The sequence below is a fragment of the Uloborus diversus genome, chromosome 6 (assembly GCF_026930045.1).
Source record: "Uloborus diversus isolate 005 chromosome 6, Udiv.v.3.1, whole genome shotgun sequence".
NCBI lineage: Eukaryota > Metazoa > Arthropoda > Arachnida > Araneae > Uloboridae > Uloborus > Uloborus diversus.
In genome coordinates this window covers 3,022,250-3,041,590 of record NC_072736.1, presented here as the reverse complement: position 1 = coordinate 3,041,590, position 19,341 = coordinate 3,022,250, and the positions used below count along the sequence as shown (strand labels likewise).

The following is a 19,341-nucleotide window of genomic DNA, read 5'->3' as shown; positions in this document are numbered from 1 at the left end:
CATTATTTTGGTGCCATACATTCCATCTATTAACGCCGTTAGTTTGTTTGGCATCGAAATTTTCACATTTCCCTAATGTTCGCCTTGAATAGAGCATGGCTTAGAAAGAAAAGAAAAAGCGATAACTGCCAATTTAGTACCGTGTTTGTGTTTTCTGACAGGGGGGGGGGGGTCAAAAAGGTATCTATACGATTTTTCAAGATCATACCTGTAATTTTTTTTGACATTTAAAAACATCCCTCAAACTGTTTTAACCCATTTCTTAACTTCATATTACCGAATTTAAATATATACAACTGAAATCTTACTGCATTAAAATAATAATAATAATAATAAGCTGTGTTATTGAATAAAAGCACTACTAGGATGCACCAACTCAACGGAGGAGAATGGCATAAAGTGAAACAGTACGGTACGTATAGTATGTAGCTATAATAAAATGCAACATTACAATAATACTGTGCAGTGGATACAGTAATTACGTATATTCTACACACTCTTTAGTTGTTCAAGCATATCGAAAATCTTTACATTTCTTTAGTTGTCAGAAACTTTCTATTTTTCCTTCAATTTTTGAACATCAGATAAACTTATGGGAAATTATTTAGAATGAAAAAGAAGCGGAGCTCCCAACTGACAAAGCAATGTTTCAACTAGTACGGTGTGGGGAATTTCCGCTTTCAGTGATTGCTAAAGGGAACGTTTATTCATGAAGCTAATATTAAGTGTGTTGCGGATGAGAAATTCGCGTTAGTTCCAAAACTCGTTACTCGAGAAAAACTCCGCATAAATCGAATTGCGTTGCCGCGCAGTTTAAAATTGTACATTGAAGAGAAGTAAGCGTTCATTTCATATTTTATATTTATTAATATTCGAGTATAAATACTAGTACCGTTTTTGATATTTTTCTATATCTTTTTTTTACTGATTGAGTGTTGATACATTAACCTAATAAAAGTCAATTATTAAATATTTAAGTTTTTGAGGCTTTCGGTAAAATTGAAAAATGCTTTTATTTCATTTTATCAGTGGCATAATAAGAGAGATAGTGTCCAGGTCCGGAACAGTAACTTGATGCTCTAAACCAATTAATTAGTTCCTAAAAAAATATAAGTTCCCTATACAATTAACTACTATAGTGATAATTAAATTTTGTTTAAAAAATGTTTTTCATCATCTAAAATCAATTTTATGAATATGTATGTCTGTGTAAAATTTAAATTAAATTATGACTGCATCTATTTACATTTTCAAGTAGCCAAGTTGCACTTCTTGAATTAAATATTCACTGTTAGAAATGGATTAAAAATTTGAAGGTTGAATTCTTTCAACTTTTATTCCTTTCCTGAAGCGAATATAGTAAAACCTGTGAAGTTGACCACCTTTGTAAGTTGACCACCTATCAAAGTTAACCGCTTTTTTCAGGCACGGAATTAGCCCTTATCATATAAATCAAGCTCTCTAAGTTGACCACCTGTTTAAGTTGACCACTAAAGTAGTGCACAGCAAGTGGCCAACTTAAACAGGTTTTACTGTATTCGTAAAAAATGCTTTGAATGACTAATTGGCTAATTAAAGGAAGGAAAGAATAAATAATTCTTAGTAAAATTCCATGTTCAAATGAGCCAATTTATTAGTCTAAACCACTTTTTGAATTATTTTTGTTCAATTCCCAAACAGTGTGTATGTGTATGTTTTTATTTATTTATTTTTTAAAAAGTAGCGAAGTAGCGACTACATTTCAAAAGTAGTTTGTAGTTGCTACATTTTAAAAAAGTAGTTGTAGTTGTAGTTTGCTACCAAAAAAATGTAGTTTTTCCAACCACTGGGTGGCACCCCTGTTTCAAAATATTTTAGAAAGTATTACACACAAAACGCAGGATTTTACACTGTAGTTTCAAATAAAAATTACTCTGTAAATGTTTTGAGTAGACTGAAGTTCTTCTTTCGGGGGGGGGGGGGGGGGGGGGGGGGGGTACAACTTATTAAACGACTAAGAACTAAGAAAAAACAGACTAAAAAATAAGGCTGAAACTTTCGAAAAAAATTAAACTATTTCAGCTCTCTATCATTGTAATAAATTGTAATTTTTTTATATAACCTGAACGTTTAATATGTTTTTGGGAAGGGCTTCATAATCTTAACTTTATGCATAAAACATTTTAATTGCCACTTCATGTTACATTAAAAAAAGCAGCATTGAGTATATGATGACATACAGACACACCCCACAAACAAATTGCCACTTCAAATTCAAACAGTAATGTTCCTTAAAACTTAAATTCAACTTGGAAGCACTGTCCCCTGCTCGCTTGGCTCGCCAATTCCGTCTATCGCATTCAGAGGAGGACAATTGATGGCTGTAATTCTATTTTTACCATTTTATAGATCCGTCCCTATTAAATTTAGATGGGTGAGACAGGCGGAATGGCTTCCTCTCGATGTCTTGCAATCCCCCCTCCCCCTATGTAACCAGCATTAACCAGGTAGACATTAACAGTCCGGAGGAAATACAGACACACACACACAGACATGTGCTCAACGATTTACATAGTATTGATTAGTGATGTGCCGGATCGTTAAAAAAGTAGATCCGCGGATATGGATCCGGATCATTAGTGTCAAGATCCACGGATACGGATATGGATCTCAAAATTTTTTTTACCCAATTCAAATAGCCAAGTGTAAAATTTGTTACGGAAGGTATTCCCGTCAGAATAATGGCAGTTTTTTCAAAAAATGTCAACTGCGGCAAAAATATAATCAAGACTATGATTTACTCTTTAAAGAAATCTCCGTTAAAATTGAGGGAGAGTTGGAAGGAATGGGCCAGCACTGCATTAATGCTTAGATGGAATGTGAAAAATTATTTCTAGCTTGCTTGGTAGATGTAGGATGCAGGAACAAGAGTGTAAAGCTGCTAAAGGACAGGCTAGAAATAATTTTTCGCATTTTATTTCAGCATAAATGCAGCGCTGACCCATTCCACCGAACTTACTCCAACCGACAAAATACAGAGCCGAGAACACCTTTACAAACAGTAAATACAATAGAGAATTTTGTCTCACTTTTTTGGAAGGATGCAGAGAAAAACAAAAATGAAGAATAACAGAAACCCCAAACCAATAACAAAAACTTATATTAAATTAAAAATTAAAAAAACAAAACATGTCCCAGAGAGCCGACTTCATATTAAGATGAATTTCGCTGGTCAGATCATAGGCGGATTTAGGACTGAATTCCTGGGGGGGGGGGGGGGGGCAGGATTTTTTTTTTTTGAGCAACATTTTAAATTGCCCCCCCTCCCCATGTTTTGGCCTGCTTTCCTGGTGTTGCATAAGGCCATGCTTTACTTTTTTTTTTGTGTTGTTTTCATTAATGTGTGTTTTCATACTGTCCTTTTTGAATTGACCTTAAGAGAGGTGACTATCAAGAGAGTGACGCAGGGCTCCCTTTTAAGTGGGATATAAAATATCTCCAGTGTTAGGGGGTACGGGTTTGTAATATATAAAATTCTGCATTTTGAAGCCTTATAAGGGTTAATTGGATAGACGAAAATCTCGGGGAAAAAATAGATAAATATTTCTTAAAAAAAGTTTTATGATTTAAATGTGCTTTGTGATGTAAGTTAATACTTTAAAGAAATGGTGTATAGATTTAGAAAATATGTAACATGAGTGTAACATACTACTTATTAGAAAAATTCATAATTTATGCACTTGATAAGAAATAAAATATAGAAGTACACTTTGCTTAGGAGTTTCAAAGACTTGTCTAATTATTTTCAAGGTTTGGTTGCTTGGATTGGGTGTTTTGGCACAAGAGCCCTAGTAGGTTATAATGCGCCGATTCTTTTCAAGGATTTTAGAACATTTAATAATTTGAAGCACCTCATTTGCACTTTCCAGTCTCTGAAATTGAGTACTAGATTATATAGTTGTACAGTATTGTTCAAACTTAAAAAAAACAGCTATTTTAAGTTTAAAAGAAAAAATAAACTATAGAATTCTCTCATTACAACAACCTTTTTTTAAATTTATAAGCAGTGCAGAAAACTAAAAGGAATAAAGGTAGTGTCATTTTTTTCCAGGCTAAACAGATTAACAATATGCAGTAGAAGCAAGATAAAAGCAATCAATACGAAAGAATTTCCAAAATACTGCATTCGGGATTAACTAAATCACAAAATTTTATTTCAAGTAGTATGTTACTAACGCAAGAACCATGATTTTTACCCTTTTAATGAAGGATGTAGCAAGGAGCTGAATTTGACATATTTTGGCATACCTCCCCCTACTATTTGTTAGAAATTTTAAAATTTAAGGTTTGTAGCCACACGTTTCCGAATATTCAAGGTTTTCAAGCACTTGAAAATGAGATTAGTTTTTTCAAACACTTTCCATTTTTTAAGGAACAAATCATGCAATTTTTTGTGAGTTACGGACCCACTTCAAAGCAGTGGCCCGAAGCTTGCTTATCTTATAGGCAAATCTGGCCCTATATGTAATTCACTCTTACTTGCAGATTTTTGTAATTTTTACGAAAATTCGTCAGTTTTTACGGTTAAAGGATTTTTACAATTTTACTGAATGTGTGAATCCAGAAGGTTCTTCAAAATTTTTCGTCTGTAACAACACAAAATATCTAGTTTTTGAAATCGCGCAAATTGAAAAAAAAAAAAAGAAACATTCTGAAAAGAAAAAAAACAAATCATAACGAGTAGATCATTCTGTAAGCGCAGATGAGGGAGGGGGTTTCCTTTGTTTTAGGTTTTTAGGTTCTAATTTAAAAATAATCCTCAATAAGTGTTGCAGCTGAATGCATAGCTTATTTAGCCTATATTTTCATTTATCTATTTGCCCAAATGGTTTTCAGTCCAAAATAATGAATTTAGGTATATTTTCAGCACCCCAGTGGCAACTGTACTATTTGTATTTAATGTTCTTTTTTTTTCTTTCCCCCCATCAGAAAAGGACATTCGCTATTCTCTTCATTTTCATTGAACTATACCAAAAAGAAAACAAAAAAAATCATTTTTTTTAAAGATTTTGGAAGATGTGTTGTCACTATTTAAAGTCCTCCCAAAACTGGGGGGAGGCATTGCCCCCATGCCCCCTCCTATAAATCCACCCATGCCCTTCTGAACTAGTAAAAAAAGAAAAGAAAAAATGACTTTTTTAAAAAAATTTTGGAAGATGTGTTGTTACTACATAAAGTACTCCCAAAACTGGGGGGGCATTGCCCCCCTCTGCCCCCCATAAATCCCCCAATGGGTCAGATTACACATTTGTTAACAAGTATGAACTGATAGCAGGTAAAAATTTTAAATCATTGAGCTTTTCTCCTTATCTTCCGACTATAAAATCGTTACCAATCATGCGTATAAAGGCTTAGAATTGCATTTAAAATTTACTTAACAAGATTATAGCTCCTACTGTATATCAGTTGGAAGTTTCAAATAAATATCAAACGCAGAAAACTTCGTTCTTTCAATGAGGGCCAACATTTTTTACGTACGGGTAAATTTTTACCACCCTAATTGTGAAAAACGTTAAGTCGGTTTTTAATTAATATCTCGGTTTTTAATTGAAGTTCTACAAAAATGAAGCCAAGCTAAGAACACTTTCGATCAAGTCACCTTTTGAACGAAAAATGAACTATCAAAATCGGTTTATCTGTTTAGGAGCTACGATGCCACAAAAAGACGCACTGATACACACTTTTAAAATTTGTTTCCCCTTTGTTTTTGCAACGGGGGAGGGGGGGGGGATACAAATTGGCTTCTAAAATGATACCTTAAAATTTAAATAGGGAATAAAACCTAATTCAAATGAAATTTAAGAGTCTTTTATTCAAATATTTAAAAATTTTAGAATAGAAATATGCGTTTAAGATCCGTCAAAAAAGTAACGGATACGGATACAGATCTTTATTTCCCTCAGATATCCGCGGATACGGATTCGGATATCCGGAACATCACTAGTATTGATTAAGTAATATTTATTTATTTATTTAGTTTCAAAATTTTTGATTCAATGAAGATCTATTCAAGATAATGTGAAATAGTTTTCAGAATTTACAAGATCTAAAACGCAGAATACGAAAATAATAAACAAGTAAAATTTTTACTTTTGCACATTAAGTTACCGTATTTTCCTGTATATAATCAGCGGATTATCTGTTAAAAAAGTGTAAAATTAACGTGGTGCGAATTTATACACTGCCGCGGGCTATCTGTGCATTTTTTTTCTCAACACCAACGCATTGAACCTCAATATTTCCAGTAGGATTCGCCCATTAGAGATCGTAAACCCTGCCTGTATGTTGGTTATTTTACATAGCTTGAATGTTCTTAGCGCTCGTAAATCCTGCCTGTAGGTTGGTTACTTTACATAGCTTGAATGTTTTTCTTTTCAATCGTTAACCCTGCCTGCATGTTGGTTATTTTACATAGCTTGAATGTTCTTATGCGATTCAGGTTACGTAAAATGAACAACATACAGTAAAAAACGAAGTCTTCTGCACAAGATTATTAGACCGTTTGCTCCTTTCTTGACTCTGTCTTCAAGTAATCAGCGAACTATAATGACAATTTCAAGAAAAAAACTTTATTTTTTGGATTATTTTGTTTTTTAATATTGAATATACCTCAAAAGTTATTACTTCTTCAAGTTTTTAGTTTAGTTGCTAAATTTGTATGTTACATCAAAACTTCATTTTTTTGCATCATATTATCCGCGGATTATATGCCGCCGCAGATAATATACAGGAAAATGCAGTACAACATATAATAACAATGTTAAAATTGTGCAGTCTTTTCATTAAAATGTGATATGTTAACAAGAAAAAGAAGTAGTTCCTCGTTATATCAAAACACATACCTGCAGTTCTTATTTATTCAATTTTAATACAGTAAAGTCCCGAAAACTCGGCCTAGTATGAACAGAAAAGTGGCCAAGTTTAGGAAAACCCGGGGTTATCGAGAATGCACGTGCCACAGATTTTTTGGCGGGGAATTTTACGTTTTATGGTGGCTGAGTTTTCTGGATTCGGCCTGGTTATCGAGTGCCGAGTTTTTGGAGCTCTCCTTTATTACCAATTTTGTTTGTTAGTAATCTGTTCACATTGTTCTTGGTTTTTTCACAGATAAAACTGATTTAATATATTTTAATTAGAAAATGGAAACATAAATATTTAACTTTAATGCGAGTTTTTTAAAATAAATTTGTTAATGCTTTAAAAAAGTCAAAATACCTTTCAAGATAAAAATTAAAAAAGCATAGTTGTTTCCTGCTGTTTTATAATTGTTTTTAAAATTATTTACCTTAACTTTTCGTTCTTTCTATCTTTTTTTTGACTGAATTATCATGGAGATGAGTCGGTAACATGCACTGATACAACTAAAAAGAGGTTGAAAACTTAATTGGGGGTTGGTCATACAGCTTACGAAACTGTCAAGCTAATAATTTGTTTCATTTTTTTCTTTCGGAAAATTATATCAAAAACTTTTTTCACCAAAAATTTTTGGTTAGAAACTTTTCAAGAATTTTAAAATTTATTATCTGATTAACTTTGCAATATCAACCCTCCAAATGTACAGTCATAATTCAATTTATTCAAAAAGTTGCAGAAAGGAAGTACTGAACAATTTATAATATATTTTTTTAAAAAATGTGGCTCTCGTCGTGATAGCAGATGGAATAACTAATCTATCCGGCATCGGAACTGAAATCCAAGGACATATTTTGTTGCTGATAATTTTTAACCCGATTCGGAGGCGAAATACCGAAGCTGCTAAATTCTGGACTCGTCAAAGTAAGAAATTTCAAAAAAATAACTTCATGCGTCACGTTACAGCTTCAATTCCGAGAGTGGAAGACTTTCCGGGCAGATGGAAGTAAACGCCTAAGTCTTGATTAATTAGAATTCCTGAAGAGCAGCAGGGCCATTCCACAGAAAATGGTCAGTTGTCCCGCACGTGACCCCTCATATATTTCATTAAAAACAATACTTTGAAATATTAATGAAATTTTTTTTTTCTGCTTAACAAATTACAAACTTATGTGTGATTTCTTCAGCAAAAAATTTCGTCACCACCCTTTAAAATTATTACTTTTTAATGAAATATATGAACTGTCGCGTGAAGGGCAAAGGGTAGATTTTTTTCATGGAATGACCCAATAGCAGAATGGCTTTGTGGCACTATATCACCCCTGGAATGTTATACCTTTTTTCATTGAAATAATATTTTCAATTCAATTTACCCTTTGATAAATTAGAATGTTCATTTCAAAGTATTTACTTTTATCTCTATTGTGGATGGATATGTTTTGATAAAATTGAGCTTCTTTTTTTTTTTTTAATACTTAATTACATGCGTGGAAACAAATTGCTAAATACGGTCGAATATCGATGACTCAAATATTCCTTTATTTCGAAGTTTTCATCGGGTCCCAAACTCTTGAGACTGTTGTGGAAACTTCCTCTAACTCGAATTACCAATAACTCGAACGTTTTAGCCAGTCCCTTGGGGTTTCGAGTTATCAAGAATTGACTATATATTACATATACTGATATTCTCTTTTTATACTATTATGTAAAGAATAGGAATTAGACTTTTTGGAACATGTGTGTAAATGTAGTGAAATATTTGTTAGTACTTTTAAAATGGTTTCTTGTAAAAAAAAAAAAAATCATGACATCAAACTCAAACTTTTGAAATGTGACAATACATAATTCGAAAATATAGTCAAATAATATTGTTACTTTCTTTTTTCTTCCAAAAATTTTGTTTCTTTTCAAATGTGAATGTTAGAGGGGAGTTTTCTTTCCACTCAATGTTAGCCCCTGAACAATGAAATATTTAAGCTGCTTTTTTCTTTCATATATTTCTTTTTCAGTTTTCCTCTTTTTATTTATTTATTTTTTAAATCTTTTATAGGTAGGTTTATTTGAACTTAAACAAGGGATTCACCTTCCAAATTGCTCGACTGGAAGCACTTGCGGAGTAATGTCAGATTTAGTTACTTCTGGAAATATATTTCATATGCTTCAGAATTGGTGTGGCGACATTCATCCTTCTATAGATGGTATAAGAATAATCAAATGTATTTATGTTTTTCTCATATTGTACATTCATGTTTCTTTTTATGTGCATACAAATGTGTATTTCTATATTCATGCATTTATGTCTGTACATTTATACTTATGTATGAAAGTCACACCCTGTGAGATATTGATTGTGGAAAAATTATTAATGTTGAATATGTTTCATTGTAGGCAAGTAAAAGACAAAACTGGAAAAATTCGCCTGTGGCCTGTAGAAACAATTTCATTAGTCACCCCTTTTTGTGAAAATTTCCCCCTTATTTTACTCAGTCTTTTACATTATCTTTTTGACTTGTTGAAAGTAATGTAACAAACTCTTCAATACTTCAATTAATGCATGTAATACACTTTTAATAAGTTTATAAAAGCTGCATCTTGGTTTTGGCGGAAAAGGTTTGTTAATTACTTATTGCCTTTTCTTTGAGGTTATTACTTTATTTTTGAAGTGACAATCTGGTGTTGATAACCAGATAATTTTTAACCCCCTATTTTTCAAATTTACTAGAACTGTTGCATGTGGCAACTGATAATTTTGCCATTATCAGCAAGATTAATAAAAGTGTTCAGATTTGGGAGTCAAAATGATAAATTTTTTGCTTTAAAAAAGCTACATTTACGGACTGTAGTTTATTACATGAAAATAAGAGCACTTAGGAAAGAAACTCGGATATTATTTGCAGCATTGTATCTGTTAATTGAGTAATTAGTATATATATAGCAATAAGTTACTGCCCCTAAGCCAGGGCTAAGGCAGAACTACATGCAATATACCAGACAGCTCGGCCATCACATCCAGAGACTGCAGTTTCGTTCTCATTAGAACTCTTCAGTCTGGAATAGTGAATAACCAAGTTGGAGACAGATGTTATCTCATTGAAGCTGAGAGTGCCAAAAACTGGAAGATAAAGTAAATTTATCTCACCAACCAGTGTCCACAGCATCGTGCAGTTCGACTAGTGAATTGAAGGCAAAGCTTGGGTTTTTAGCAGTAAGTTACTGCTTCTAAAGTAAGTTAGCACTTGGCTTAGGGGTGGTTACTTACTGTTAAATACCCAAGCTTTGCCTTCAACTTGGCAACTCTTGAAACTTGGGGCATAATTCAAAGAAATACTGTATTTGTCTACATGCATAAATATCTAAAATTTAAGCTATTTTCTCAGTAAGGTCGCTAATGGCAAATTTGAAACAATACAGTAATTGTTTTTTGATGTTATACTTTCTATGTTTTTAACAATTGCATTTTTTTTACTACTTTCTTGTTTATTATTTTCTTGTTTGATTCCCATTTTTTTATTTTTAAGGATTAATATTGACTGGCTTGAAAACAGGTGTGAAAAAATGTCTTTCCTTGTATACGGAATACATCTTTTCTGTAAAGATGAATACTCCAAACATGAGCTTGCTGAAGATGGATGTCTTTAAAAATGCTCAAATAATAAAGTAAGTTATTGAGAAGTTTTAATTGTTTGTTAGTGAATAAGAATTAAAAGTATTGACATAGCTGTTTGACTGCAATTTAAATACAAATACAAATGTGACGACCAGCAACAGGCTCTTGGCCCAGCTAGGCTGGTCCTTGTCAATTTATTAGTCCCCAATGAAGATCAATGGCCCTTTTAAAGCTATCCACCCCCTTGCTTATTACCACCTCTTCTGGTAAGCTGTTCCAAGTGCCTACAACCCTACTAAAGTAATACTTTTTCCTTATTCCCAGGTTAGCCTGAGATTTGAATAGCTTAAAACAATGACCCCTCGCCTGGCTTTCGGTGTAAAAATTTAATCCATTAATATCATTCATTGTGATAAATTTAAACAACTGAGTCATGTCCCCTCTGACTCTCCTTTGCTCCAGGCTATACATATTAAGCCTATTAAGTCTGGTATCATAATCTAAATCTGAAAGTCCCCTTACTAGTCTAGTTACCCTTCTTTGAACCCTTTCCAATACACAAAAATCTTTCCTCAGATAAGGCGACCAAAACTGCACAGCATACTCCAAATGTAGTCTTACTAAACTCCTATGTAAAGGTAGAAGAACCTTCTTAGATTTGTTTGCACCCTTAGTTTCCCAGTCTGGCTCCTTATTTGTAACTTCCCCCTTTATCTCTGGTATATTTACAGTTCCCTCTACAACTGACTCACAACCGAATGCTAACTGGGCTTCCAAAGTTAGCATCCTAACTCTTAAGTCTGAGAGTTCAGCGCATTTAGTGCAAATATAATCCTCCTCAAAAACAGACTCATCCTCCCCCTCAAACAGGCAGAACGTATGACTTAACTCACAAGAGATCCGCCTATCCCCCTTCTCACTCTTAAACTCTTTCATAATACATATAACACCCATTTCTACTCAGTGAACACTCCAAAAGACACACCAGAATGATAAAAATAAAAAAGGAACGCAGAATACTACAAACAGCAAATATATCAGTAAATAAACAGAATTGCTACACCCAACAAGGCACACATTTAAAATCAATTTTGGCCATTTAAGTTTAAAATAAATAAACCCTGATTCATGGCCAGGGTTAGGGTAATAAATATGGCTCCTAACTAGAAGACCCCATATTTTGATGCAAAATTTGTAAATGCTACTTTGAAAAAACAATCAAATGAAGTGATTGTTGGGACGCATTGAATTGGGACGTTTTAGTTGAGTTGGCTTGTGGGAAACTTCCTAGTTTTCTTCTAATTAAGACACAAATATGTGACAGTACAGGAAGCTCTCCCCCCCCCCCCCCAAAAAAAAAAGGTTCTGTACTGAAATAAATTTTATTTAATGCAGTATGGTCCAGCAGAATAAATTATGTTTTCATTGCAATACGGTTATATTTAATAATTTCAGTTTCATCAATCACTGTACTGTCTAACCACGGATTGTATGGAAAGGCAAACATCCGGTTTACATGCGGAAATGGAAGCATCTATTAGTTTTCAGGGACGTCAGATTTTGCAGATGTATGTCAGCCTCTAAATTAAGCAGAGTCTCATTCAAATGAGCGGAATATGCGCATAAAATTTTATTTTTCCCCTCATTCATATGGAGTCGCCTCAACTGGATGTTTGCCAATTCCATACAATCCGTGGTCAAACAGTATTTTAGTTTCTCCTGACTTGTTGAGCAATGACGATTGCTTATTGTTCTCACTTGACCGTCCTTGGCGTTGTGTAGTGTTCACTCTAGGAAAAAAAAGGGCAGGGTGCTGGCCTTTGAAAGGGCACTTTTTTTAAAAAGGGCACTATTTCAACGCAGTGTCCCCCCCCCCCACCCAAGACCAATGATGCACCACTCAAAAAGTACTGAGCGCCCCCCCTCCCCCAAAAAAAATTAAGAGGAGAAATAACACTTAAAACACCTTGCAAATAATCAAACAGTCTAGTGCACCATGATCACCCCCCCCCCCCTCGATCGCCGTCACCACTGACTTTAGTATTAAATATGATTTCATCCAGAAAACGTACTTGTCTGCAGAATAGGGTTAGCTCACCCCCCCCCCCCCCCCAACACACACACAAATGCCAACTAAGCTAAGCACATTTTCCATACTCCGTAGGAACATTTGGCAAAAACTGAAACTTGGCTTTGGGTGTTTTTCAACACTTTTCAGGCCATAATTTTAACTACCTATAAGAGTAAAAAAAAAAAATTCTAGGCATTTCAAAACCCTTTGAATTTCAATTTAAGAAGAACAGTGTTTAATTACTGATCTCCCCTTTCTACCAAAGAAACTGCCTAGTAATGTGCATTGTGCCATTGAGTATTTTAGTAGACATCAAAATCGTGATGAGTGTAAATTCTCCTTTTTTAAATATACTACACTTCAAATGGAATAATTAACTTAAAATACTGTGTGCAGTGCTTCAAAATGCAGTGGTAGCAAGTTTCAAAACTAAAAAGACTTTATTTGAGCTCTATTTCCTTGTAATGGAGTTGTTCAAATTCATAACACAAATGTGTTGGCAGATGTATGCGCTCCTAAATGCAATACATAAGCAGCTTGGGCCAAGCTAAGATTTTTATCTCAGACAATTTGTGAAAATTTAATATATCGGCATTTTAATTTTGTGATTTTTTTAAAAATCAATTGCATAATATTTTAATTTATAAAGGAAAAAGAAACAATGCAAGATCATTTTAGTTAGAAAAAAGCACAAGTATGTCAAAAGTATGGTTTTTATTGTGTCAATAAGTGTTTTAAATAATCTGTTATATGAATCACACAACACACATATAAAAAGTAGGACTCGACCGATGGTTCAACAATTTAGCCATCGGCATCGGCGGCCGATGCTAACTTGCAGGAAACATCGGCCCATCGGCCTTAAAAAACATCGAAAAGCCGATGGAATTGGCCGATGTTTTTGAAAAAAAAAAAAAGGACCTTTGTTGTTTTACTTTTTAATACAAAGTAGGGGGAGTTATTGTTTTCATATAAAATTGTTTACTTAAATTTCAGTATGAATTTCTATTTTAGTCACCCCTGAAAGAGTTTTTTATACAGCATTCAGGTACCAAATAAGTTAATTGTTGCGTTGTTTCTTGCGGCTGGATGTACGTATGTATCTCTCATAATTCATAACTCAAAAATGGTAAACTGTAGAAGGCTAAATTTTCGCATGTGGGGTGTGCGTACGTTCCAGTTGTGCACTTCACTTTTTGTTTTCGATCGGGGGTTCTAAAAAGCCTATTTACTCATTTTTTGTGGCTATTAATTACTTATTTCAATGCAAAATTAATATAGCGTCTCAGACTGACAATCATTCGGCGATATATTGCCGAATTGAAGACCATGGAAACAAATATGAGATGGCGAAACCGGTTTTGTTTCATTTTGTTAGATTCCACTTGAAACGACGGTAATTTTTAATTTTTTCGATATTTGTAATAAGAATCACAGTAATGCAGTCTTTTCTGTATTGCTTCGGCGGAGCTACACGTTTGAGGCCCGTCGAAATACATTTTGGGGCCCTATTTCTCTAGCACAGAAGTTGTAAAACATTTATCATAAGCATTTTTGTAACTCCTACGGTTCCCTTATGGTTACAGGGCCTCTCGCGCAATCGCAACATTTGCTATATTTTAAATCCGCCACTGCACGTCAAAACATACTCGAGTGCAAGTTTTAACAGGGTTTTTCTGCTCAATGTTTATTATTATTTTGAACTTTATTTTTTACGATTATTTTTTGTATTTCCGAGAACACTTGCGTGCCCCTCCTTCAAATCGAACAATTTCTGAAATTAAACTCTAGTTGTACTTCTGAGTTGTTTAAAACTAACACCATTCATAAAATTAGAGATCTTTTTTTCAAGCTTTTTCTATTGTTGTCAGAAATTGATTAAAGACGTTTTGAATGGAAACATAATTCGGAAACCAAAGGGACTTTTGAATTTTTTCTTCGACAGTGCTGAAGTAGATTCAGAAACTCTTCCGAGGCGTTGGTGGTAGCGGTTCTGTACTAAAAACATGAGACCGAAGTTTAATGTTGTGAGTCACTCCAAAATCAGAGGGTGACCTTCCCCCTAACCCACCCTCGTCGTTTCAAGCACTTCTTAAATATTTAGCGATTATTTATTTTGGTCAAGAAATAATATTTTGCGTATTTCTTATACTTGTTTCACCTATATTTCGTAATGCGCCATCTTTTTTGCATCATTAATAGCGATCGATTTTTTTTTCTGTTGTACGTAACTATTTTTTTAATATAAATATACAAAATAAATGAATAAGTTACTTTCGTTTTCATATTTTTAATAATATGTTATAGAAAAGTTTCAAGGATTTTCTATTATGCAATTTTTTAAATTTCAGAAAATTATTGTTAAATTTCAAAATTTAATTTGAACTTGTTTGTAGTGCTTCATAAAAGTTTAAACAATCAAATTGTTCAATATTACGTGTGAAAACATCAGATCAAGTAGTATATGTGTTCAGTTATTAACTTGATGTAAATATTGAGTTTGTTTATTGTGGCTGCGTTTTAAGAACCTCGCTCTTTTCATGGCTATTTCTTTTTTTTCGCAAAATTTATGTCACGGTTATAACTTTTATGAAAAATGCAAATTTTTCCTTTCATAAATTTTAAATAAGTATAAAAATATTCTTATTATGATTTAATATTATAATTTATCTGTTCCCTTTTTTGTTTAATTTGATGACTAAAAATGTCTACGTGCAATCTTTCCACTTTAATTGCGTAATTTGTTGACGGTTTCATAGTTTTATTCTTAATTTTTTTTGAATGATTAAACAACATAATTTAATTTTTTTAACGATGTTTAGTGTACTTAAATCCTTACATTATTGCAATATTACTGAAATCTTAGTTATATGTTCAATTAAAAAAAAAGCCAATTGGTTATTAAACAGTCTCTTTGTTTTTCTTCCCTTATTTTTATTTTATTTTATTTTATTTATTAATTAATTTATTTATTTATTTTTGATGTTGTTTTTTCTCTTCCATCATACAGCAGTCAAAAAAGGAGAAGCATAACTACACCCTATACAGATTGTACGTATTACGATCCAAAAGTTCGGGGGACAAGCTGTATAAAACCTTACCCAAAATAGTTCACATTACCTAAGCACATCCATCTTCAAAAGGGACCTTGAGAGACTATGCACTTCTGCCAGTTTTCATCTAACTCTTGGAAACACTTCTGGAAGCCATTTTTCGCTACCTTCTGTGATGCAGCTTTATCTTCTCCAGATGGAAGAAGCGGCGTCCATGCAAATGTTTTTTTTTTTTCCTGGGAACAGGTAAAAGTCACACGGAGCTAAGTCCGACAAAACGTTATGTTATTTGTTTGTCACATCAACGTTGGCAGAAGTGCATAGTCGTTCAAGGTGAGTATTTTGCAGATAGATGTACTTTGGTAATGTGAACTATTCAGGGTAAGGTTTTAAACAACTTGTCCTCGAACTTTTAGATGATACTACGTACGTATGAGTTTTCAACTTACTATTTCATAACGTTTTTGAGTGACGCAAGTTTACGTGCATGAAGCCATCACAAGAGAATTTGCGATAATTAACTAAGGAGGCGTTCAAAATAGATATTTCGGTCATCTATATGTTCTTAGGTACATATGCCGAAAAAACTTGTGAAGTTTAAATTGGGTGATCGTAAAATGAAAATTTAGGTCGAAATCTGATTTTTTTTTTTGTGTTACAATTCCTTATTCGTAGAAAGGAAGTAAAGTGAAATGAATCAATGATCCTTTAATTCTCTGACAATCTTATCAATTTATTTCTGTTATTTTTTTTTTGCCATCGGCCATCGGCAATCGGCCATTTGGAGGAAAACAATCTGCCATCGGCCATCTTTGAACAATCGGCCAACAATCGGCATCGGCCAAAAAATGCCATCGGTCGAGCCCTAATAAAAAGATAATAAAAATTCTTAGCAAAAAGGAAAGAATTGAATGAACGCCCAGTCAATGCGATGTTTTTCCCTTTCAAACGGTTTTTAGGGGGGGGGGCTGAGTATGGGGGTTAAAAATCTAAGATATTAAAAAAATACCCTTGCATTTTAGCCCAGTAAGCTTTGCACTATGTTCTTCTTAGGAAACAATCAGAAAGTTAACTTTCCAGAAACAGATGTGAAAAGATTGCTACAAAATCACTAGCAATGCACTAAAATTAGCTAGGCCTAATTTCCACGTGCAAACGAAAAACGGACACAAAGGGCTGAAATTGTTAGGAAAATGTCCTATTCCCTCTCATTGTTGATTCTCAGAAGATCAAGGATGGGAAGGAATGAAACAAAGATCTCTCCCTTCCCAGAGGACCCTACTCCTTCCCACAACCTTTCAAATACCCACCCTCAGTAGAAGGAAGAACATGCCTTTGTTTCCTACTGATAAACCTGTTTGAATTCTGAGAATCTCATCCCCTCTTTTGCCTATTTATTTGCTTCCCCTTTTGTTTATGGGGCCGTTTTCAGGGTGAAATTCTGGGAACAAGGATAAGACATGAGCGTTTTTGCAGACGATCGCTGGACAAATAAAATTGCCCCGATATCGCGGCAGGTCGAAACGACGGTTGAGGCATCTTTTTAAAAACACAGGGTGCAATTTCTTTTTTTTTTTTTTGAAAAGGGCGGGGCGCATTTCGCGATCTAAAAAAAGGGCAGGGCGCATTCTGCTGATATGGAAAAGGGCAGGGCGCTGCGCCCTTCAAAAACGGCCTAGCGTGAACACTAGCGTTGTGGTTCCTTTTTCAGCTTGGACCAGGGGATACACACTCACATATACACACAGGTCTACGCACACACATAAGCCTACACATGCATGTATGCACGCCTATGCACACAGACACAACTACACAAACGTAACCGCCTAGGAGGAGGGGCAAGCTTGGGGGACAGGAGCCGTTTCTAGAGACAATAACTCCAATGAGTAGGGCCCTGTCGCAACTCGTGATTGCAAAATACATAATTTGAATTCAAAATGTCAGAATTCAAATTCATTTAATTTTTTTTTTTATTATACTTTCTATTTAAAAATGGTTTCAAATTTACAAGGTAATTAGAAAAACACTTTAAAAATAGCTAAATATTTAGTCTAAGCATGTACACCAATTAGTAAATTGGTCAAATACAGATGTACCAGTAAAAGATAATTGGTAGCCAAACCCAATAAAACACAATTGAATTTAGTTAGGGTCCTCAACCCTAGAGCTCTGTATTACTCGGGTTGAAGACCTCTGATTTTGAGCTGTTTTAAAACTGGAAGCTTTGTTGAGGTTGTTTGAATAAAAGTAAGGCCAGTGAGCTGTAAGAGACGTTATATTAGGTTTAAAATCCCGCTACATCTTTCAATATGAGTTGTAAGTTGCAGTACATGTAATAAATTTTTAGCAATGTTTTTTTTAGTAGTTTAATATAAACTTGTGATTAATTGTTTTATTCAAAGCAATGTGTTTTTTCTAAACTTATACGTTTATTCTATAAGATTATATCATTTCTTCTATGATTTGTCTGATGTATGCTAAACATTTTTGACTCTAATAGCTGTGCAAGTTTTTAAAAATAACTGCTCTAATTATTTTTTTAGTGCACTTGGAAATATATGTGGAATCAATCTGAAGACATACTCTTTCAATGGTGTTTCAAAAGTGAGTTTCTTGCTTATTTTTCAAGCATTGAAATTATTTTTAAATGCCAAATTATATCAGCAATAACGGCACTAGCAGTTCCAAGCATTTTTAACTATCAGAAAGAAATATCTCATGTGTAAGTACATTAGATCCCAAATGTGCAAATCAATGCTCAAAAATTTTTTTTTATTTTATTAATGCAGAACATACTCTACGTACATGGTGCACATTTATTGGGAAATTAATATTGCTGCACTTTTTCAGACAAAATGCTGCAATGTTCAAAAAAAGCTGAAAAAATCGAATTTTGGTTGATTTCACGAAAATGTACAGCTCATTCGCGAACTAAAAACTGTAAAGAAATGTAGTTAATCATAAAAACATGTGTAAAGAGTTAAAAGAAAGCATTTGAATGGTATCAGAACAAGAATTTTAAACATTTTATTTTCATAAAACATTTTGCAAATTGACCATTTTTTACCTTTTTTGCAAACTTTGTAGTTCGTTTCCCGGTAGCTAAACCTTAATATTTTTCAAAAATAATATTAGAAATGAATTTCTCTGGGGCAAATACAGTGCATCCTAGTTGCGCAAGTCAGTATTCAAAAAATTTTTTTTTATGACATACCCTAATGGACATACCATACAAGTGAGATTTCAAGATTCGCAGATTTCCAAAAATGTACCTTCAAAACTGCTTTTGTCACAAAAACGATATGATTATTCAAACATAAATGAGAAAGTATTAAATTTCTGCAGTTTTGTAATCTGTTTCAAGATCAGAGACAACTTTTCTTGATTTATAATGAGAAACAAATAATTAAATACCCAATACGAAATACAGAATTAAAAGTAAGCAAGCCTAACCTCTCTAAAGCAGATTGTTAGTTAAATACAGAATTTCAAACACTCCCTAAAATTTAAACATGCTGATTTTTTCAAATCAAAGCAGTATTCACTTGTCAGAAATGAATTTCTGTTTTAAAAAACATTGCAAAGTAATATGTGTTTTTAATTATTTAACTGGACATTTTTGATGATGTTTTTTTGTTGCTTACTTATTTATTTAAAAAGAATAAAATATTGATCCCTCACCTGGGTACTTTTAACAAATTGTATTTCTCGAACTAAAT

The 19,341-nt window shown here is 33.4% G+C and overlaps 1 protein-coding gene across 1 annotated transcript in view; it reads left to right on the top strand.

Annotated features, from left to right (window-relative positions):
• The window catches only part of LOC129224157 (gamma-tubulin complex component 6-like), a 107,180-nt gene that overhangs the window by 31,288 nt on the left and 56,551 nt on the right, over positions 1-19,341 (top strand). Inside the window, exons 8-10 of the mRNA XM_054858573.1 lie at positions 8,942-9,089; positions 10,410-10,548; positions 18,166-18,226. Coding sequence (XP_054714548.1) covers positions 8,942-9,089; positions 10,410-10,548; positions 18,166-18,226 — 348 coding nt within the window. The remainder of the gene's footprint in view (positions 1-8,941; positions 9,090-10,409; positions 10,549-18,165; positions 18,227-19,341) is intronic.